This window comes from Lepidochelys kempii, chromosome 8 (genome assembly GCF_965140285.1).
Source record: "Lepidochelys kempii isolate rLepKem1 chromosome 8, rLepKem1.hap1, whole genome shotgun sequence".
NCBI classification, from domain to species: domain Eukaryota; kingdom Metazoa; phylum Chordata; order Testudines; family Cheloniidae; genus Lepidochelys; species Lepidochelys kempii.
In genome coordinates this window covers 56,071,349-56,094,157 of record NC_136387.1, presented here as the reverse complement: position 1 = coordinate 56,094,157, position 22,809 = coordinate 56,071,349, and the positions used below count along the sequence as shown (strand labels likewise).

At 40.1% G+C, this 22,809-nt stretch overlaps 1 protein-coding gene across 1 annotated transcript; it reads left to right on the top strand.

Moving 5' to 3' along the window:
• Positions 1-2,782: 2,782 nt before the first annotated feature.
• Positions 2,783-22,774, top strand: IVNS1ABP (influenza virus NS1A binding protein). Its single transcript, XM_073356686.2, has 15 exons — positions 2,783-3,065; positions 9,148-9,396; positions 10,985-11,111; positions 11,430-11,599; positions 11,683-11,758; positions 12,507-12,680; positions 13,547-13,672; positions 15,106-15,213; positions 18,172-18,301; positions 18,856-19,080; positions 19,283-19,404; positions 20,266-20,392; positions 20,476-20,607; positions 20,787-20,960; positions 21,376-22,774. Exons 3-15 carry the CDS (start codon positions 11,001-11,003, stop codon positions 21,627-21,629), a joined length of 1,929 nt encoding a protein of 642 aa, XP_073212787.1. The 5' UTR covers positions 2,783-3,065; positions 9,148-9,396; positions 10,985-11,000; the 3' UTR covers positions 21,630-22,774.
• The last annotated feature ends 35 nt before the right edge of the window (positions 22,775-22,809 follow it).

Genomic DNA, 22,809 nt, shown 5'->3' with positions numbered 1-22,809 from the left:
AATGTCAGGAGCAGGGGTGTCAGAACAGTGAGAGCCAAGGGGCCATGGCTCCCCCGCACCAGCCATAGGCGAGTGACAGGTGGGTAGGGAATGGAGAGGAGCAAGCAGGGGCCAGGATCTTTGGGGGGAAGAGGTGGCACAGGAGTGAGGCCTTGGGGGAAGCAGTAGTGTGAGGGCTTGGCGAGAAGGGATGGTGTGGGGGCGGGGCCTCAGAGAAAGAAGTGGCGTGAGGGCCAGCCCTCAGGGGAAGGGACGGAGGAAAGGGACCACGGTTCGGGCACTGATGGGGGAGGAGGGCCCCCCTCACACTTTTAGGGACCTTCTGCTGCTCAGGAGTCCCTCAGAATCAGCAGTGGCATTTTACAAATATCTTATTTCTACTCAGAATTGGGATTTATGCAGAAGGATGGGGAAGTTTCTTATTCAGCGTGATAAGCTGACTTTACTAGATCAGTTCACAGATTTTAAGGTCAAAGACGGGACCATCATGACCATAGTCTGACCTCCTGCACAATGCAGGCCATACATTTGTGCCAGTAAGTCCTGCATCAAGCCCAATAATTTTTGGCTGAACCGAAGCATATCTTTTAGAAAGACGTCCAATCTTGATTTAAAGACTTGAGTGACGCATGGGAACCAACATTTAGGGAAAAATTTAGCTAGTGTTTTACTGGTTTTGAAAATAATAATAATAATAATAAACTAAAGTAATTTGTGTTTGTGGTTCAGGGACTGGTCAAGAACAAATAATAGCAAAGTTATGGGGCAGTTCTTTATTTTAAACAGATAAGAACAAAACAAAAAATATCCTAAGGGCCTAACAAGACATGTACTTATCATCATCCTGACATCTTTGCTTTATGTTGTATCTCTTTATCCCTCTCTTCATTCTTTTTAGATGGATGTTCCAGGATGGGATTGTCTTCCTCTGTGTTTGAATAGTTCCTAACATATTTTGAGCACTGCTGCAATCAAAATAAAATAACAGATGGGACCACTAACAAGGGGAGCTAATTTTTAGAGTTTACATGTTTGACAACGTCTTTAAGTTCAAATACCAAACTTTATGTCCTGATTCTGAAAACTGACCCATGTAGGGTGACCCTTGCTCCCACATGAAGCCCCACTGAATTTAAATATTCAGATTGTGAAACAGTATCTAATAATGCACGGCTTCCCGAACACTTTGTGTCAGAAGCATAACTGTGTCATGCATCATTAAGCGGACAGCCTGGCTTATAATTTATGAGGAATCTAAAAAGATGACATAAAATACGTTTGTCATTATATTTTTATACATAGCTAAAGACCAATTCTCAGAAATTCTACTGATATACATACATTTTTTTCCTTTTCCTGGCCAATCTTTAAGCATAGGTTGGAGAATTAGGGAGCCAATTGTACAGACTGCAGAGCATTGTAGGGTTTTATGATAGACACTACTGTGTAAATACAGCAAAGAGTCCTGGGACACCTTATAGACTAACAGACGTATTGGAGCATGAGCTTTCGTGGGTGAATACCCACTTCGTCGGATGCATGTAGCGGAAATTTTCAGAGGCAGGTATAAATATGCAAGCAAGAATCAGAGCTAGAGATAATGAGGTTAGTTCAATCAGCGAGGATGAAGCCTTCTTCTAGCAGTTGAGGTGTGTGTAAATACAGGTTATTAAAATCTGCCCTGATACTACAATCAGATCTGTGCAGATAAACCCCTTGTGTCTCTGTCCACAGAACCCCACTGAAGCTAATAGGGCTGTGTTTACATCCATCTGGATAGAACCGATTGCAGGATCCAGGCCTTGGACAGTAAACTCTTCAGAATTCGGACAATGCTTTATTTTTTTATTTGGGAATAAACTGCCATACACTTTTATAGTAATATAGAGAAAAACTTAATGTTTTAGTATAATTATTATTATTTTTCACTCTAGATACCTCTTTTCCCTTCAACACACTATTGTTGTAAGTGCCAGTTGTCCACCTGGCTACCATCCTCCACCTCAGAGGATCAGTAAGCAGGTATTTAGTTGGTGAATCGCTCTGATAACCCTCAAGCTCATAGATGTGAGATTTTCCTAATCCTAGCCCTAGTACTGACTTTCTGGTTTGCTTTCCAGGACATAAGGATTGAACTCCAATAAGAAAGGCCTCGTATACAGCAGAGAGGTGACATACAGTGTACACTTTACTGGTGTATCAACAGGAGAAGCTAAGATGCGAGAGGGGAGGAAGAGGGGCTAAATCACAACGTCTCCCTACTAATAACCCTCAACGTTTAGCTAGCAATCAACCAGGGGTGCTGCTGGAATAATTTTTACAGTGGGGGTGCTCAGAGTCTTTGAACCAAACTGTAAAACCTGTATATGATGGAAACCACTTTAGCATCGGTTCCAGCACCTATGCACGCTACACAATGGGGCATAGTCGTGGTGGCTCTAGGCCCAGTGGGCTTCTTTCTGCAATGCAGCAGGAAGGTTATTGCCATTACCTTTGGGACGTTTGCGAACGCTTATACTTGGCTCTGTAGTTCTAAAGCACGGTGTCCCGTTGCAGCACAACGGCGGCGGCGCAACAAGTATGGGCAGCAAATGCAGCCCAGCCGCCCGCAGCAGGAGGAAACCAGTTCTGGGCGGCGACAGTAGCAGCGCGCGGTAGCTTCCCTTCCCCTCAGCTCAATCACCTTCCGCTGCCCTACTTTGCAACACGAGGGAGGGGGAGATCTTAACGCTGAGCTGTCAGACGGGACTCGTTTCTCGGCGGAATGATTCCAAACCCTACTCGGCTTCCGGGGGCGGAGTGTCTCTGTGAACATCGGCGGCGCCGCGCGCGGACGGGGGCAGTCGCAGGCTCTGGAGCTGGCTGGTGGCGGCAGTTTGGCGCCTTCCCCGCCTGTGCGCGCGCTCACTCCGGTCTGAGTCGCCTCCCGTCCCGATCCCTCTCGCCGCCGCGGACACCCCCGCCGCCGCCTCCGTACTGGGCTGGGTCTGCGTCTCCGAACCGACTTCGTCCACAGCCTGGAAGCTCTCAATATGAACGGTGTCGTCTGCGCTGAAAGACACCAGGTACCTGGCTCCAGGGCCGGGGGCGAGGGAGGAGGCCCGGGGGGCAATGAGGCTGGGCTGGCGGATTCTTCCTCTCGGGCCGCGTAAGGCTGTGTGAGTCTGATGGCCGGGCCGCGCGCGGCGCCATGTTGGAGCACCGCGTGTCGTAGCGCGGGCTGCCCAGCTTCGCCCAGGCTGGCGCCCTTCTTCACCTGTAGCGTGGCGCGCGCGCGCGAATGGCGGATCCCGCCGCCTGGAGCAGGGGCCTGGCGCGCGAGCCTCGTCCGCCGTCCTCCCGCCTGGGGGAGTCCCGGGTCACTGCCGCTCTCGGGGAGACGGGCACATGGTTTTCGCGTGCTAGGGGGTCAGTTTCTGGGGGAGGAAAGAAGGATAGTGACTGTGAGGCTGGGCGATGCCTTCCTCACCATCCTCAGACCCATTCCCCCAGTTCTCCTTGACAAAGGAAACAATGCGGCTAAAGCCACACTAGCTGTGGGGGTTGCAGGGAACGTCGTGTCGCTCCCTCTCTGCAGTGTGGCAGAGGGACGTGGATAGTCTCCCTCCCCGATGTTTCTTTTGTTCCTGTCTCCACGTTGCGGGCTCCTGTTGCCAAGCCCAAGGGATTGAACGGCGGCTGTTCCGAAGGGAGTGGACGTTTTAGCCAATCCAGAGCTGGATGCATAATGCATGTTGAACAAGGAGACGGCTGCAGTTCTTTTGTCGGGTGGAGGTGGGGGCTAGTGATTTAGGTGCCGTGGGCTGTCTTCTGGTTTCGGATAAAAAGATTCACACACCTAAAATTCAGCCGTTTAAAATGTGATGCCTTGTTGCAACTCTTTCATCCCTGTGTCCCATTTCTGAAGGGCTTGCTGGAAGAAGTAGAAGCTGAGTACCATTAGTTCTCTAGAATCTTAGGTTTTGCATTTGAAAAAACAACTTAAGGTTGCAATGATATTAAAAATATGAACAGTGCTGTCTTCATGAAATCTTGTCTAAACTAGGCTTGTGTCTGAAATTTCCCAGAGTTCAGTTCTACTGGTGGTAGCATGGCTAGAGGGCTAATGTGAACCAGTGTGTCAGCTGGTGGGTAGTGACTTACTGGAGGGTGGCATGGCCAGAGAGGCTCATAAGACATTGAAGATCTTATTACAATGTAAAGCAAAGGAAAGCTTGCTCCCCTACTCCCTGCACATACTTTCCCTTCACGGTAAAGTAGTTTGTCAACCTCTGCAAACACACATACCCAAATTTATTATATAGGCTTGATACTTTGACTTGTTTGATGTAAAAATGAGGGAGGTGTTTAAATATTTTTTGACTTCCTATAAGGGGTTGCCAAGCTGGTGGAGAGGATGCATTGCTGTATCTTAATCTCCATGTCCTCCGTAGGTGCTCTGAGAAGTGGTAGATGATGCAGATAAAACAACAGTGGCTAGTCTGCATTCCTGCTTTCTGCAGTTGCTACCATCAGCAGAGTTGCCTCATTAGTAGGAATAGAATGAAATTTTAGAGAAAAGACAAGCATATTCACCTATTGTCTGCAAAGTTCCAGTGTCTCAATTGCCTCTCATAATTTTCCCAAAGTGCAGTAAAGTGAAAACTGACCAGTTTTGTCAGTTTCACTTAGCAGCAATACAAACTTAAAAGAAACAGGGCAATTGTAACTTGATGCTGTGTGGAAAAGCTGAGTGGTAGCAGAGGCAAACACTGGAGTTATTCACTCGGATGGAAGACCCTGAATATAGGCTGTGGAATGGTAGATATATGGAAACACACCATCACCTCAATAATTGCAGTAGCCAGGGGGCTTGTGGATGGGGGAGATAGTGTGGTGTGAGAAAACTGTTCTTTCCAGCAGCTACTAGTGGGGGTGGGCTTCAGATGTCAGACACCTGCTAGCTGGGAGCTACAAAAGATGAAGCCACCAGACACACAGTACTGTGTTGATTATATTAGCTGTCATAAGTTTACATTTTGAAGCACAATATGCATCCTCGATGGAAAATTATGGCATTGGTGAGCTGCTGCAAGCAAGACAAATTTGACTGCTTCTTTTCCCAATAGCTTGAGGGGGGTGTGTGACTTGGCTTTTTATCTGGCCAGTGTTCAGCTTCTTAGTGTTCTGGGAAATTTTACATGTGAAAAAAGGGAGTGAGTATGAATGAGGGAGTAGGTGTATGGTAAGTCAAGGGAGAGTGATTATTGGAATAGAGAGAGAGAAGTGTGAGAGAAGTAGGAGAGGCAGAAAATACAGAAGAGGTTTAGAGGACATGGTATCTAATGTGTACTCCTGAGGGCATTCTGTGCCAAAAACTAAAAATTCTGCACAGAGTATTTTAAAATTCTGCAAATTTTATTTGTCAAATAAATGTGGAGGCTCCAGCCTGGCATTGGAGAGCACAGGCCACTGGCTGCACAGAGGTGGGAGATCACTGTGCAGCTCCATCTCTTCTCCCTCCCAACCCAACCCCGGGGGACACAGACCCGTGGTGAGGCTGCACCCAACCCTGACACAGTGCAAGGACCAGGCCTGCCCCAGAAACACTCCAGGACCCTGCCTCTTCTTGCTAGGTGCACTGGGTATTGGTAGGCAGGCTCAGCAAGGCAGGATCCAAGTGTGGAGGGGCTTAGTGTGGGGAGATCCTGGAGTGAGTTGAAAGAGTTCTGTGTGGGGCAATCTGGGTGTGGGCGGGTCGGTGGGGGATTCAGCTGTGGGGAGGATCTGGATGCATAGGAGCTTGTTGAGGGATTCTGGGTGTAAAGGTAATGGGACTCTGCAGGGGGGTCCAGGTGAAGGTAGTTGGGGCTCAGCAGGGGGTGGGGTGGGGAGGATAGAGCTTGGCGGGGGGGTCCAGATGCTGGGGGAGTGGGGCTCAGTGGAGTGGGGATCCAGGTGCAGCTGGTGGGATCTTGGTAGGATGGGGATACGGTAGGTAGCTTGTTGGGGTGCTTCAGGTGCAGGGGGAGTGGGGCTCGTTGGGGGGGTTCTGGGTGTGCGGGGGTGAGGCTTGGCGGGAGGCTCTGGGTATGAAGGGGTCTGGGTGTGTGCATGGGAAGAGAAAATCCTGTCCTCCCCAGCTCAGCCGGGACTAGCAGCTGAGCCTGGCGCAGGGTAGGAGCCACCATCCAGGTCTTCCCCAGTCCCACACCTTCCGCACAGTGATTTACCTTTCTGCAGGCTGCCCTGGGCTCCCAAAACATACTGCTGGGGAGGGTCGTATGACCACTCTTGTAACTTTCCTTTGCCTCTCCTTTAGAAAGTCATTTTTCTGTGGGGAAGTAAAGAAATCGGTGCGGGACATAAGTTCTGCACATGTGTAGTGGCGCAAAATTCCCCCAGGAGTAAATGTGGAGGGTGGAAAGAGGAAAAAAGAAGCATGCTGAAAGCAAGTGCATCAAGAAGGCGGACATAATGACCTAATCTGGGAAAGAATTAAAACTTTCAGGAAAGAAAAGGTGACACAAAATTTAAAACATATTAAATAGAAATTTGAGATATATTTTCAGCTAACAAATATGTTATAGTAAATTCACTGACCCATTTTTCATTTGGTACTACAACTAAAGATTATGTGGTTATGTCACCACCTTGTTACATTTTGTTGAAGACATTGTAGTCCTTAATGACCATTCCAAGATCTCTCTCTTTAGTAAGTTGCGCTGCATACATAGGACTATACTCTCTGGTCTAGAGTGTGTTGATATATCTTAAATACATTTAGTCCCTTTTTTAAACTATCTTTACCTCAAATACAAATCCAGACATACAAAGGTGGCATTTATTGATCATTATAAAAAAATGTGAGAGAGTTCAGGATAACTCAGGAAGGAAACCTATTCATGAAGACTTCGGGTTTTATATTCTGGTTTCTAAATAATGAATGGACTACAAGTAGACATAAGTGTGACCTAAATATCTTGCAAAATAGAACATGAAAAGCAAGAAAGCCTGCTGCAACTAAAAAGGTTTATTGGGTTAATTAAGTTCCTTTTTATTTGATCATAAAATCAAATTTTTGCTACAGGATTTTATCAAATTTTAAAATTTAGAGTCTTAATCCTACAAACACAAGTATGTGGGCCTGGCACAAAAAAACAATGTTCTTTTGCTTTCCCCACAATATTAAGGGAATGTAGTGTTCAGGGAAAGAGCTGATTGACAGCAGTGAAGATTGGAAGAGTTTATTCCAGAAATAAAATAAAATTAAAAAAAACCCAACAGGCAAATGCAGTCCAGGTTTATTCATATTACCGTGTTGGTGTATCTCATTACTTTTCTACAGGACAAAATAAGTAATGTCTCTTCACCCATTCAGTCTATGGCACCTCTACAACTAATGTCATTTATGATGGTGGTTTATATGCAGTGAACTCCTTTTCAGTAGAAACTGCATTAAGACTCAAATTTGTTTCACATAAGTCACTAGTTACTATAGAATTTGGCAAGATTTGAACCACAGACCTAGAAGCATAACACTATATTTTATTACTGAAGATTACTTATCTATCTCGCAGGAGTGGGGGGGGGTGAGATTCTGTGGCCTGCCTTGTGCAGGAGGTCAGACTAGATGATCATAATGGTCCCTTCTGACCTTAATATCTATGAATCTATTAAGACATCTAGTTCTCCAAATTCCTTTCTATGCCCAACAAATATAATTATTTAAACTGTTTTAAGAACAGTATCAAAATAATTTCAGTATAATATTTTTAAAGCAGTCGAGTGTTTCTTTAAGTCTGATTTTAAATATTAAATTAAAATGAACATTTTGGTTGTGGAAATTCAAAAGTCTATCCTTCTAAATGATACAATGTATATGAGAAATGTTGACTTGCAAATTTAGACATTTACTCTTGTATTTGTATTTAAATTTCAGTTTCATTGTTAAAGGATTCTAAATAAAGAGTTGAGTTTTTTTTATTTAACTATATAGCTTAAAGGGACATTTTGTAGTTGATTATTCAGCATTTCTGTCACTGTCAGAAAGTGGAATGAAGTTCTGGAACAGTCTTCTAATAGGAATCTTGGCGCAAACAACTGAATTAGTTTTGAGAGAGAGCTGGACAAATTTGAGTGTAATTGTATGATGGGGTTGCTTGTGATGGTAACGGCTAGGGCTCAACAGCTGGGGCTCACTTCAGGTTTACATTTTATGTTTCTAAAAGCTCATGCTTCAAGGTTTAGCTAGCTGCCTGCAGGGGTCAGGAAGGTATTTCCCCTTCCCCAAGTGGAGGAGGAGGAGTTGTTGTTTTTAAATCTTCCTCTGAAGCATTGGGGATGGCCACAGCTGAAGATGGGACATTAGATAGGGAGGGCCAGGGCTCTGAGTTAGCACCAAGCATTCCTCCTCTGATGCTTGGCTGACTGGTTTTCTTGCATGATCAAAGGGTCACTGATCGCTATCATGGTGTAGGGAGGGAATTTTCCCCCAGATCAGAAAACAGTGACCTTGGGGGTGGGGAATTGGGGGTGTTTCTTCCTCTGCAGCATGTGTGTATGGTCACTTGCCAGCATTATCTTGTGGGTATATCTCACTTAATCATTTCCCTTCCATTGTGGGCACTTTGGACGTTGGTGAACCTGGGTCCATCCTGTTCTCTTCCTGTGGCACATAATTGTATGCAGTGTAGTTGTAGCTGTGTCAGTCCCAGGATATTAGAGACACGAAGCTCGAAACATGTATCTCTCCAACAGAAGTTGGTCCAATAGAAGATATTACCTCATTCATCTTGTGGCACATAATTGTTACTCTCCTGTGGGCTGTAATGCTGTGGTCTAATTTTGGTTGTTGGAATTAGTGTGTGGGTGCTCCGTGTGGTGGCCAGGAGGTCAGACGAAATGCTCTAGTGGTCCCTTTTGACCTTAAACTTTATGACCATTACTTTTTGCCAGCTGAGAATGTATTGAGTTCGCCATTAAAAAATGTGAGAGAGTACTTGGAACAAAATTTGTGAGGATAGATTATATAGAGAGAAGTTAACTGTACAGTTAAACATTCTAGCCCTGGATTTGAAAGGGATATTAATTGCTTAATCTGAAACATAAAATACTGAAATTATTTTGTTTTATATTTAATTATTAACTTTTGTTTGGTTGTTGCAGATTATGATGCATGATTATCACAGAAGAAATTCATGTCTATAGCTCTTAAGGACTTGATTACATCATTTGCAAGCCTGCTAGTTTTGGAATAGTCATTGCAGCTCACAGGACACAACCCGTCTGCCTGCACTTCAGCAAATTGTCTTCATATAAGAAGATATTAAAGTGACGTGCTCTGATTTAACACGCCATTACTATTGGATTATTTAAGGTTTCCCAGTTATAAATTTACAGCATTATATTTAGCAGGTGAGTTAATGCTGTTAATTAAATGTGTATAAGATAAAACATATATTTGTAGTTAGCAAATTTTTGTTCTGTTACTGTAATAGGCAGACATAACATAGTATTTGACTATAAATGAAAGTGCATGCAAAGGAAGAAGCTTGTAATTAAGTGAAACTTATCATTAGTATGTTTATTTGTGGTAATTTACTCTAGTAAACGACTGAAGTAATTGGATTTACATCTGTGATTTACAGAGTTTTTTTTAATAAGGTTTATCTTCCTTAGTACTAATCTTTACTCTAGTTTCCAGTCTGACCTTAAAATATTTAAAAAAATTAAATCTTATGCTAATTACATGCCTTTAATTGCAAACTAAAAATGCAAATTGTTCTGTAATAATAAATTAGAAATAGCATACTTCATGTTCTTTTCTGAAAAGTTGTTTGGCTAACTTTATAGTATGGGATTTTCAAACGCATGTCTAACATCTTCATTAGGCACTTCTGAAGTTACATCCTCATTTTCCTTGTCAATCCTACAGGCTTCTTTAAATCTGAAGTCTAGTCAAACTCATCAAATAAGTTGTCACTTCAAGTACTATTCTGCCTCTGAGTTTCCCTGTCCTTTTTTGAAATTCTTGCAATCACACTTTTCTGTTTCACCTATATAACTATGTGAATGACCCACACAAACAGAAGTGACTGATTTGACTGAGTCCAGGGAAACTGACAACTCATAAATTGCTGTCAAATGCACAAAGTAAACTTTGAAAAAATAATTTCTCCTGTTATAATAATTTTAGGGTTTCGCTACATGATGCTACAGTGCAAACTACAAGAGTATGAACTGTAGAGCATTATTAACTGCCTGTGTAGACCCTGCTGCCTCAAACTAAAAGTTACCTGACTAGATTAATGTGCACTAGGTGCCTTTTCATTTATATCAGAAGAGTCCACACAGGGCAGTTAGACAGCTCTACAAATTAAATCACTCTCCTCTAGTTTGCACTGTGGTGCTATGTAGATCAGACCATAGGCATTATTTATAAATAGGTAAAACTGCAGGTAGAAAAGACTTCTAACTTGATAGTGATCCTTTAAATATATGTTTGCTAATTGTTCAGGATGTTTCATTCTAATGTTATTACATAAAGCTAAACTTTTTAAAGATTTTTTTTGTACAGTTGAAAACTGTATATAAAGTAGGCCTTAAGAGTAGTTTAAACAGAAGGTTGAAGTCCTGGCACTTTTCAACTATGAATTTGCTTTCTTTGACCTCTGAAATGGTTATATTGTGCAGACCTAATGAACCATGCATGGCATGGAGTCCAGAGAACCAGGGGAAATTAGTTCAGAGGAACATACAGCACGAATCTTAGAATCATAGAAATTAGAGATGGAAAAGAGCTGTTATCCTCCCCCTGCCAGTGCATTTTGTCCAGTCTAGTTTTAAATGGGTCACTGCTCTTTATTTTATTGACATCAAACAAAGCGTCTATATATTTTGAAAGAAGGAGCTGGTAATAAGGAAATAATTTATACACTTTGGTGCTGTGTATGTAAACTTTACAAATTGAAAGAAGCTTACTTTTTTTTTTTTTTTTGGACAGCCAAATCAACAGCAAAATGATTCCTAATGGGTATTTGATGTTTGAAGATGAAAACTTCATAGAGTCATCTGTTGCCAAATTAAATGCCTTGCGTAAAAGTGGTCAGTTCTGTGATGTTCGGCTTCAGGTAGGTTACAAAGTGTCATCTGGGTGCAACATTTAAACAGTGCTCTTTGTTGTCTGTATACATTGATTCTGTGACTCTTAAGACTTTAGAATCTGATTTTCCATGGGATATAAATTCAGAGAAATATAGTTAAAAACCATATATTGATAGTTGAAAATGTAGCCGTTTAATTCATCTGGTGCAAATTGAAAAAAAAGTATATTGATAAAATAATTTTTCTAATATATAGTTATGAACAAGACTGCATAATACTTTGCATTTTTGTAATGTACATTCTTAATTTTTTACTGTCCTCTCATGTATGTTTTTAAAATAAAGGTATGTGGACATGAGATGTTGGCACATAGAGCAGTCCTAGCTTGCTGCAGTCCCTACCTGTTTGAAATCTTCAACAGTGATAGTGATTCTCATGGAGTTTCTCATGTTAAATTTGATGATCTCAATCCACAAGCCGTTGAAGTCTTATTAAATTATGCCTACACCGCTCAGTGAGTATTACTTTGCTAATAAGTAATAAGAGATAAATATTAATATTATTTATTTTAGAATAACACCTAAATTTCTTTAATAGGTTGAAAGCTGATAAAGAGCTAGTAAAAGATGTATACTCTGCAGCAAAGAAGCTGAAGATGGAGAGAGTCAAGCAGGTATAATTTGCAGCTACTACAGCAGTCCCATTATTAACCTTTGAGTGGCAGAGAAAACACTATATTTAAAGTGAACTGGACACTCAAGTGAGATTATACTGTGGAAAAGTGATTAAAATGACTACTTGTCGCTCAGGCAGTCTGTTCTTTGTGTACTCAAAATCATATGTACTGATTTTTAGTGACAGAAAGGTGCTTACGACTTCCACACCTGTTAACGCTGTCGAACCAAGATAACAGGAACGGATTCTGTACTGGTGTTTTATCACTAGAACTGTTGACTTAATTCCAGTCAGTTACATCCGTGCAAGCCCACTGAAGGCACTGAGCTCGCAGAGAAGGCATAGTTTGGCCTGAAAAACTGTAACTCATATATGAATATGAATAATCCCCATTGACTCTCAAATTCCTGGTTGTTGGCAGTCTGTTTGTAAACAACACATTCGATAGGGGAGACAGGCTACAAATTCATTTAAGAATAAACAATATGAACCTTGATAGGTGCTTAGATAATATAATGTGGAGGCCATAAGTACTCAGGTAGATTTTATTTAACAAAACCACTAGAGATTGAAATGTTGCCTTTCTGAAAGAGTTGACCAGAAAATCTGTATCATAACTCTACTGTGCTCCCTTTCTATGGTATCTTTCATATTAAGTGTTTGCCATATGTTGAAAAAGAAATGTATGTATAAAAGTGTAATATGCTACTAGTAAATTTGGGATATTACTCAATTTTTTTTTAAAGGTTTGTGGTGATTACTTGCTCTCTAAGATGGACGTTCAGAGCTGCATCTCTTACCGGAACTTTGCAAGTTGTATGGGAGACTCACGTTTGTTGAACAAGATTGATGGTTACATTCAGGAACATTTGTTGCAGATTTCAGAACAGGAGGAATTTCTCAAGCTTCCACGGTTAAAGGTTAGTAGCAATTTAAAGCTGTTTCTTTAATCTTGTAACGAAATAAACCTAGGTAGTTAAGGTAGGAGGGATAGAACATAAGAACGGCCATACTGGGTCAGACCAAAGGTCCATCTAGCCCAGTATCCTGTCTTTTGATAGTGGCCAATGCCAGATGCCCCAGATGGAATGAACAGAACAGGTGATCATCAAGTGATCCATTCACTGTTCCCACTTCTGGGAAACAGGCTAGGGACACTGCCACTGCACATACTGGCTAATAGCCATAGTAAGGTAAACAGTAAAAATCGCTGGTTCCTTTTTCAATGGTGGAAACATTTCACACATGCTTCAGAGTAACAGCCGTGTGAAACACATCGGATGAAGTGAGCTGTAGCTCACGAAAGCTCATGCTCAAATAAATTAGTTAGTCTCTAAGGTGCCACAAGTACTCCTTTTCTTTTCACACATGCTGAGTTTGCAGAGTAGTTTTCAAATTGTTTAACACCGTATGCTAGCATTTTATATAACATTTTTCTGTTAGAAGTCTTCATTAGATTACGTTCATTGGTGCCATGACACTTGGTTGTGCATGATACATGCGGTCTTCTATTCTGAGAAGACTTTAGATATTAAGTCAAAATTAAAGGATGCAAAATTATCATTTCTGTTGCCAGGGTGTAGGAAAACAGCCAGGGGCTGACCATTGGTGGAATGGTAAAGAGTAGTATATGCATTCATTTTCAGTATGCAGAGCTAGAAAATTCTGTCGTGTTTTAATTTCTTTAGGAATAATTAACTTCAGTAAAATACTGACATGCTGTAAACTTATAACTTGTATGCAGTAGTGTAAGATGGACACTAACTATTCTTATTTTTAACTCAAGCTTGAAGTAATGCTTGAAGACAATGTTGGCTTGCCTAGCAATGGCAAATTATACACAAAGGTAATCAACTGGGTGCAGCGCAGCATCTGGGAAAATGGAGACAGTCTGGAAGATCTAATGGAAGAGGTTAGTCTTTAAGTAAATGGGATTAAATAGTTTTAAAAAAATTAAACTTCTGTGACATGAAAGATGATCCCTTTTTTCTTTTATTTTTTTAACCATGACCCTAAAGAATTTAAATTTTACTATAGGTACCCATAAGCTGAGAAACGGGGGGGGTGTCCAGGTGAGCTGAATGAACTGTTCAGTCTGGTCTTCTGCTTTCCTTTTTTGTTTTTGTTTTCTCACTGTGTGCTGTTTAACAACTTCAAAGTGCATTTAACTTTGCTTTGGAAATGGGGAGGTGGTACTGAAACTTGCTGTAGATTCTTAAATGTTTTCTTCCACAGGTTTTTTTGCTTGTTAGTGAGAAGTAGGTAAAAGCTTCTAATGGTTGTTCCTCCCCATTGATTTATCTCCCCATAGGTTTATTAACAAAACTAGGATACCAAGGCTGAAGAACCAAGAAGAAACCTCAAGTGTATTGACACGTAATGAAGCAGCAGTCCTGCCCCAGTTCTCCTAAGAAAATCCGCTGTGGGCAGAGAACGATGATGATGATTTAATGGTGTTTACTTACTCCTTTACAGGATATCTTATTTTTAATGTTTTGTGTGTTGTTTAATGGCTTTACTCATGAATACCGCTAGAACAGTTACACTGTGGGCAATTTTTTTAATATCTGCATTTTTTGAATTCTAAATTTTTAACTTGCTTGGAAAAATGAAGTTTCACAAAACCTGTTGCTCATCATAAAATCTTTCCAGTTTGTTATTCCAGGCAAGGTAGATAATCAGAATACTTTTGTATAGGCAAAAGTACATGTTTATACTGTCAAATATATTCTCACATGTATGTTTCCCCTTTCAATAGTTATTTTTTAAAATGCTCTGATTTTCCCATTTGCAACTCAGGTGTCCTTGATTAATGTATTGCATTTGGTAACAAATCATGGGCAACATTTTCTCCAGAACTTACATTTTTGATCCCCTCTTCCAATTCCTTACTTTCCTTTTTAGAATCCAATCTTTGGCTTCACATGCCCCCTCCCCCTCCCCTTTTTTTGTGGGGGCCACAGAAAGCATTGTGTTTGCAATTCAGAAAACTTGTTTGCAGGGAATAACGAGTGCTTGCATGAGATTGTGGATTTGTATAATTTATTCTGAAAGATAATGTACATTGTACTTGTGATATATATTAGTTACTGTACTGGTAAATAATAGAAGTCCTTGAAAAATGAAGATTTCTTTCAAGCTGATAAATCAAGGATCGTTCAGCCGATATTTGAAGACTTTCACCATGACGTCTGCTTCCTTTTAATTTTGCCATTCTACTAGATTAAGATGAGACGACATGACAAGCTGTGCTGCAGAGGACCTTCTGGAGTTTGTGTAAATCTGCCTGTTGTTAAGTAGCTATGGAGACAGCAGCCACATGGGTATTCTGTTCCTGTTTTGCAGGTTCAAACGTTGTACTACTCAGCTGATCACAAGCTGCTTGATGGAAATCTACTAGATGGACAGGCTGAGGTGTATGGCAGTGATGATGACCACATTCAGTTTGTGCAGGTACAAAGTGCACATGGTCTGAGGTTTCATCAGGTACAAATTTGGTTAGAGCAATTTATAGCACACCTAAAATCTTGTGTACTATAGTAAAGGGAAGAAGCAGTATCTCGATGATTAATGCAGATAGGAAAACATTTTGCAGAAACAGCTTCTGTGTTGGTATTGGCGGTTCACTTGCTTCATCTTGTTGTTAACCGTACTAATTTCAGTGCTAAATGTGTGTTTTTAAAAACAAAACCCAGATTATCAAAGAACTGAAAAGATACAGAAGAGGGAGGCAAGTACAAGAGATGCTATAATAGAAATATTAGAAAAATCAAATTTAATATTAATAGCTTGAGAAGGGTGTGGGAGTGTCTAATTTACACAGTTCATATGGATTAGAAGATGTGGATGCCATGACTGAAAAAGTTAATTGGATAAAAACAAGAGGGTGCAGACTGAATGCAAGAGGAGCCAGGCATTAAAGGAATTCTAGAGAAATTTCTCTGCGCAAAATCTAACTATGTGTAAGCATGGACTTGCAAAGGAGGCAGTAAATTCTTTTGATTGTAGAGCCAGAAGAGTGATGTAATAGCTATTCAACTTTCATCTGTGTTTAAATTCAGGCATAAGTCACAAGTTAAATTGAATTTGGTGATTTAATCTTAGTTCTTATTTGTTCACATCCTTGAAAAAATAGACAACTTTGCACAATTATTAGTTTGAGCAAGAAGCAGAAGTATGGAATAGTTAGAGAGGTTGAAAGCCAGAGCAGAGGTATATTGGAAGAGTTGCGCAGGAAAGCATGTTCATTTGTCTTCAGCTATTGTGGTTAGTCCTTGATTTTATAAATGCCAAGTTCATGAATCTTCCCACTTCTATCTTCTCACCCGCCAAACTTTTTAACTAGTTCAAGAAAGGAACTTAAAAAGAAATGGATGGGCTGATAGACCCAAATAAGAGTTACTGTGTCCAAATTTGAACTGCCTCTAGTTCTCATATATTGAGTTTAAATGCAATTTTACTTTGATTTCTGAAGTCATAGGAATGAGAATTGCAGACAGAAGCAATCTGGTTTTGGTAAAGTTTTTTTTTAGTAAACTTTAAAAATACATTTATGGTTGCATAGAGCATGGATTTTAAAAATGAAAATCTGTAAAGAGAAGAGTTGAGTAAATAAACCCCGTTTACCTCAGTGGTATTTAATGATTCTATTGGATTAATTTTGTTCCGACTCAGTAGATCAAATATCTATTGGCAGTTCTCATACTTGGAAGCCAAGGACCAAAGTAAACTTAACTCTGATTTTTTTTTTTTCATATTTGCAGAAACTAGGGCAAATATGTTTAAATTGTGTACAGCAATAATTTTTAGATACACTATCATGGAGGATTTAATTCAATCTTTAAATATCCTTTTTTCAAATAATTTAAGGGACATCCATGTATGTATACAAAAAGCTGTAAAAAATGCCTTGGTGGGATTTAATACTTGAAACTGAAATAGTTTCACCATAATGGGGAGGTGGGAAAGAAGACCAGACCCGTTTTAGTTGAGATACAAAAACAAATACATTGTTTGGTCTCCTCAGAAACATATAACTTGTTGGGTAGTTGGTCTGTTATAACGTAAAGTAAAAGAATGTTGGCAGATGACAGAGCCTTGCCATGTGATATATATATGGTTCAGTGCAGAGTATGGGAAATTCTTGGTGGAAAAGCTTATGGATAATCTTAGATTGGGAGCTAGTATTTTACAAATCTGGCTACCTTTTCTTAATATGAAAAACCATACAGTTCAAGGGTCTGCACAGGTGTAAATTTCACCTGTGGGGTTTTAGAACATTGTTACACTGAATTAATAGAATTGATAAATGTTGGACTTTTGCTCTTTACCTGGCTTCTACTTCAAACATTGTCAGTGATGTGATCTGAAATAAGTTTTTTTCCTCCATATCTGTTAAGTCTGAAAAATAAATAGCTTATAAAGTGAAATACTGAATAAACTATACTCGGGATGAGACTCAAGAAAATAACCCTTCCTTGCAAAGTATTAGCATAAGAAAAGTAAGATCAGAGAAATCACTAAACAGGATCATAAAGACAACTGGAAGCCAAATCACAAACACTTAATTTTAGATGAAAACACAAGAATAGCCATATTGGGTCAGACCAGTGGTCCACCTGGTCCAGTATCCTGTCTTCCAACAGTGGCCAATGCCAGATGCTTCAGAAGGAATGAACAGAACAAGCCAGTTATTGAGTGATCCATCCCTGTCGTCCAGTCCCAGCATCTAGCAGCCGGTGCCTTAAGGCCATCCAGAGCATAGGCCTGTGTCCCTGACCATCTTGGCTAATAACCATTGATGAACCTGTCCTCCATTATCTTATCTAATTCTTTTTTGAACCCCATTATAGTTTTGGTCATCGCAACATCCCCAGGCAATGGGTTCCACAGGTTGACTGTGCTGTGTGAAAGGGCCTCTAATCTGAGGAATAGGAATCTATTAAAAACCAATCAGAAATGGGCATTGTAGGCTTAGCCCAAATTCTGAGAGTGTTTGAAAATGCATACTTCCATTTTATTAAGCCTGGCAAAGAATGTGGGTTTGTTTGGGGGTTTTTTGTTTTTTAATCTGGAAGATACAGGAAGTGTGAGAACGCTTTGTCTAGTGAAAGTGCATGCTTGACTTCTAAAAAGGAGTTCAGAGGCATATGATTTATAAGGCTGAGTCTGTGATAGAGGCTCAGGTAGTGGTATGAGATGAAATAAATACTAAGGTGGGAGTAAATCAACTTAGGTGTTTTAATTATGTAAGCAATTCTATTTAAAATTTAGGTGTGCTATAAATGATGCTTTGCAGAGGTGGAAACGATCAAGCATTTTCCTCAGTTGTGTGGATTAGTTTAGAGAAGTAAAGGTAGATCAAGGTGTGGTCTCTGGCTAGGGTTCTGTAGCTGCCTTTTGATTTTGCAGAAAAAGCAACCACGTGAGAACGATCACAAGCAGATAAGTAGCAGTTCCTCTGGAAGCTTTTCTTCTCCAAATGCTACTGTACAGAGTCCTAAACATGAATGGAAAATTGTTGCCTCCGAAAAGACTTCAAGTAAGTGTCTACATTTTTTTTGTTTAGGGTTTTCCCTGTTGCACATAATCATAGCATCTGAGCACCTTCCATACATTAATGAATTTCCTTCAATACCCCTATGGGATAGGGAAGTATTGTCCCCATTTTACAGGTAGAGAAGCAGATAAAGTGAATTGCCCACAGTCACTCAGGTCTGTAGCACAGCTGAGATCAAAGCCCAGATATTTTGAGGCCAAGGATGGAACATTTTGGTGAATTGTGAGGAAGGTGGACAAGTGCATTATTTACGAGTGAACCATGAACAGAAGTTATTTTGTGCTTGGGGGGGGGGAGGGGGAGAGACTTCCGCCTAAAATGTTTTCAGATTGATTTATGGGTTTTTTTAGGTAGAATCTTAATTGAGTTGTCTGATACAGTGCGTCTGTATAACTGGAGTGAATTTGGAGTCTGTAAATCTCAACTGTATTAATATTTTAGAATCTCCAGACTTGTTAGGGTTAAGTATAGGCTTATATTTGGAAGCCACTAGTTATTTTAAATATATAGAAAAGTTTTTAAAAATTGTTTTTCAGGTAATACCTACCTGTGTCTTGCTGTTTTGGATGGTGTGTTCTGTGTGATTTTTCTTCATGGGCGTAACAGCCCTCAGAGCTCTCCAACTAGTACTCCACGACTGCTGAAGAGCATGAGTTTTGAGATTCAACCAGATGACCTTATAGAAAAGCCCCTGTCTCCAATGCAGTATGCTCGATCTGGGTTGGGAACAGCGGAACTTAATGGCAAGCTAATAGCTGCAGGTAAAAATACCATTAAAATAATTAAAGCCCAAACTTGTATGGATTGAACCATGTCTAATATACAGTACCTTCCATAACACAGTGATCTGAACAAGGTTCATAGATTCTATGCTAACTTTAATGAAGCTAGTAAACAATGTTTAAGACTTACTTTGATTCCCAATAAACTCCTTGCATGTGATTTCTTGTGGCTTACTGTTAGGTGGTTATAACAGAGAGGAATGTCTGCGCACGGTAGAGTGCTATGATCCACGAAAGGACCGTTGGACTTTTATCGCACCTATGAGAACACCAAGAGCCCGATTCCAGATGGCAGTTCTAATGGTATGTGCAGATTAAAAAAAAAGCATTTTCTTGTGATGTATAAATGCCCATGTAGATTATTTGGATTTTGTGAGAGAAAGTAAGGATGGGATAAACAGATTTAGATCTAAAATGTCCACAAATCCACTCAAAGGTATTCAGAATTTCTAGGATAGTGTTTCAAAAAGAAATATTGCAGCTATGCAGAGGATATTATGATTTCATGCCCCATCTGCCAAGTGGGACAGTTAGTGTTTCAGTATTCAAAAGCAGCCAATTCTATAGGTTTGGCCAGGAGGGATTTTATTTGCTTGTATGGGAATTAGTGAAGAAAACACTTTCTCGGTTTAACTAATAATTAAATAGAGGGGTTTAAACTGTGTCCATTAGAACATGCTGTGCTGAGGAGAGCTGACCCTAGAGACTTCTGGAAATAGTTCTGTCAAGCATTCACATTTTTCTTCATTTGCAGTGTCCTCCTTGGTAGCTCCAGCCTTTGAGGAGGTTGTTCAGCAATGATAAAGATATTGTTCAATTACAGATGCAGAGATCCCTGACAATGCAGAAAGACCGTTTTTCTTAAAATGTAACTTAAGTTTCAGTAATAAATGCTGATACACTAGTCTTGTTTGGTATCTGGTTACATCTCTGGGGTTGTATCTTGAAAAGCTGGATTTGTCAATCCTTAAAAGAAACATACAGGTTCGTGGTAAACTACGTCATATTTAACTGATAACTTAATTGTTCTTGTACATCGGGACTTCCCCTTGCAATTTCTGTTGCTAGCAGTTGAGTAATTGTAATTAATACCAATGAATTGCTATGGAACAGAATTAATTTCAATTCACATGTGAAATAGTGGTTGTTTTTTCTTCCAATTAGGGACAGCTGTATGTTGTAGGGGGATCAAATGGCCACTCTGATGACTTGAGTTGTGGGGAAATGTATGATCCAGAAATAGATGACTGGACTCCTGTTCCAGAACTGAGAACCAGTCGTTGCAATGCAGGTAATGGCTGTTTTGTTGACTGTGGCTGTTTAGTTCCTTACTAATTTATTAGATGATAATCACTTTTATTTATATACAAACAGGAGTATGTGCTTTGAATGGTAAGCTGTACGTTGTTGGTGGCTCAGATCCTTATGGGCGGAAGGGACTGAAAAATTGTGATGTGTTTGATCCTATAACAAAATCTTGGACAAGCTGTGCTCCACTTAACATTCGTAAGTTTGTTGCGCTATTTTTAAAGGAGAATTTTAATGTTGCTGCCTATGTGCATATTTTATTTCTAATAAAAAAGGTAGCTGCCATGCACTAGCAAGTCTGTGTTGCTAAAGTCTTAGGAGTGATGGGTTTGTGGTTTTTTGGGGTCTGGATATAACTGATGGCTTCTGATTTGTAGGTAGACATCAGTCTGCAGTATGTGAGCTAAATGGATATTTATATATAATTGGAGGAGCAGAGTCCTGGAATTGTCTGAACAGTGTAGAGCGTTACAATTCAGAGAATGACACCTGGACTCTGATTGCACCTATGAATGTGGCTAGGCGTGGAGCTGGAGTGGCTGTTCATGATGGTAAGTTTTGAATCTTTCAGCCAGTTAAGCAAAGGATTGGCGGGCGGGGGGGACACGACGACATTCCACATGCTTCCTGGGCTTGATTTTTATAAAGGACTTCAGACAATGGAAGTTGTATCTAGTGAAATCATCAGCATCCGTTATCTAGATAAACAACATTCGAACACTAATGGGAAACTGTTATGGAAGTAATTCTGAAATAAGTACAGAAAACCGGTGTTGGTAACCAAGAGAGCACAAGTAGTTTGGTGGTATTGGGAGTACACAAAACCCCTTTTCCTAGATTTCAACCTCCCTTCATGTTGACTTAATTTAATAATTTATTTTTCACAAATGTACACAAGTAGAGGCTCATGAAGTAGAGGCTTATGGAACATAAGAGGTTAAACTTTTATCATTCCCTTTTAAATAGGAAAACTCTTTGTTGGTGGAGGCTTTGATGGTTCTCGTGCTGTCAGTTGTGTGGAGATGTATGACCCTGCTAAAAATGAATGGAAGATGATGGGAAACATGACTACTCCAAGAAGCAATGCTGGTATTGCAGCTGTGGCAAACACCATTTATGCAGTTGGAGGATTTGATGGCAATGAATTCCTGAATACAGTTGAAATCTACAACCCAGAGTCAAATGAATGGAGCCCATATACAAAAACTTACAAATTTTAACCACTTTAAGTGCCCCTGGCAAACTAACAGGCTTAGTGATGTAATTGTGTTTTAGTAGAGGTACATGTCAGTAGGGGAGGGGAGGGGAGGGTATAGAAGTTGCCAACAGCAACACAAAGCTTTTGCATATTGCATACTATTAATGTGCTGTATATACTTTTTTTGGAAAGATGAAGGGTGTTGTGTATTTTTGGATTTTGTTACTTAAATTTTGGAAACTGATAATATTGCAAGAGAAACTAAGAACTGATTGGGCATATCATTTCAAGAGCTTCCCCCACCCAGTGTTTGTTTTGCCAATTTGCACATTTTTTCCCTTAGAATGTGTGTTTGGGGCAGGAAGAATAGGGTTTTTGGTTATAGACAGTTGGTTTTTCAGGCTCCCCCACACCCCAGTAACTGGAACAGTCTGTAACAAGAAGCCTTATTTAACATATACAATGCTTTTTTTATTAAAGTTGACATGCCTGCCACTACTTAACCTTTTATGATTGTCTTTTTATAACTTTTTATATACTCAGCAGAATATTACCTGTTGAAGTGAAAGTGGCAGATAGTTATTGAGGCAGAGAGACAATCTTGGCGTTCATAGAGATGGAGTGGGATATTTAATTTACCACTGTACATGAGCATCTAAGCTTTTGCCTCTGCTACAGTATTGTACTTTAGTATGCAACACTGATCATTAAATTTGAATGGTGTTTCTGAACATAACTGAATTTTTATTTAAAAATCATTTTAGCTCCCAATATTTTGACACCTGTTGAAGGTGCTTTCTGTACAGCAGTTTTATTACAAGGGTTGAGCTAATATTTATAAAGCCTGAAGTGTTCATGGTTTTAGAATATTACTAGTGGGTGATAAACACTTCTTAAAATGGTATTTATTTTTCTAGTAGTGCAAGCTGACAAATGTGCTATAATATGAATAGTACTTAATTTGTTTCATAAGCACTCAGTATTATGGTTTGATTCATTTTCTCTATTCATATGTAAAAGTGTTGGTTGGGATGACTTGGTGTCTGTCTAATGTGTAGTGCTGCACATCTAACTTTCTTGGTGCCAAACTTAGCACTTAATGCTTGCTGCTGATGGAAACACATTAAAAGGTACCTTTCAGGAAATCCTTGCACCACAGAATTACTATCAATGTTGTAGTTGTGGCTTTGTTCACAGGTCAC

Coding starts and splice junctions, on each gene's coding strand:
- IVNS1ABP (XM_073356686.2), top strand. CDS start 11,001: ATGATTCCTAATGGGTATTTGATGTTTGAAGATGAAAACTTCATAGAG. Junction 12,681..13,546: donor TCAAGCTTCCACGGTTAAAG/GTTAGTAGCAAT, acceptor TTTTAACTCAAG/CTTGAAGTAATGCTTGAAGA. Junction 13,673..15,105: donor TGGAAGATCTAATGGAAGAG/GTTAGTCTTTAA, acceptor CCTGTTTTGCAG/GTTCAAACGTTGTACTACTC.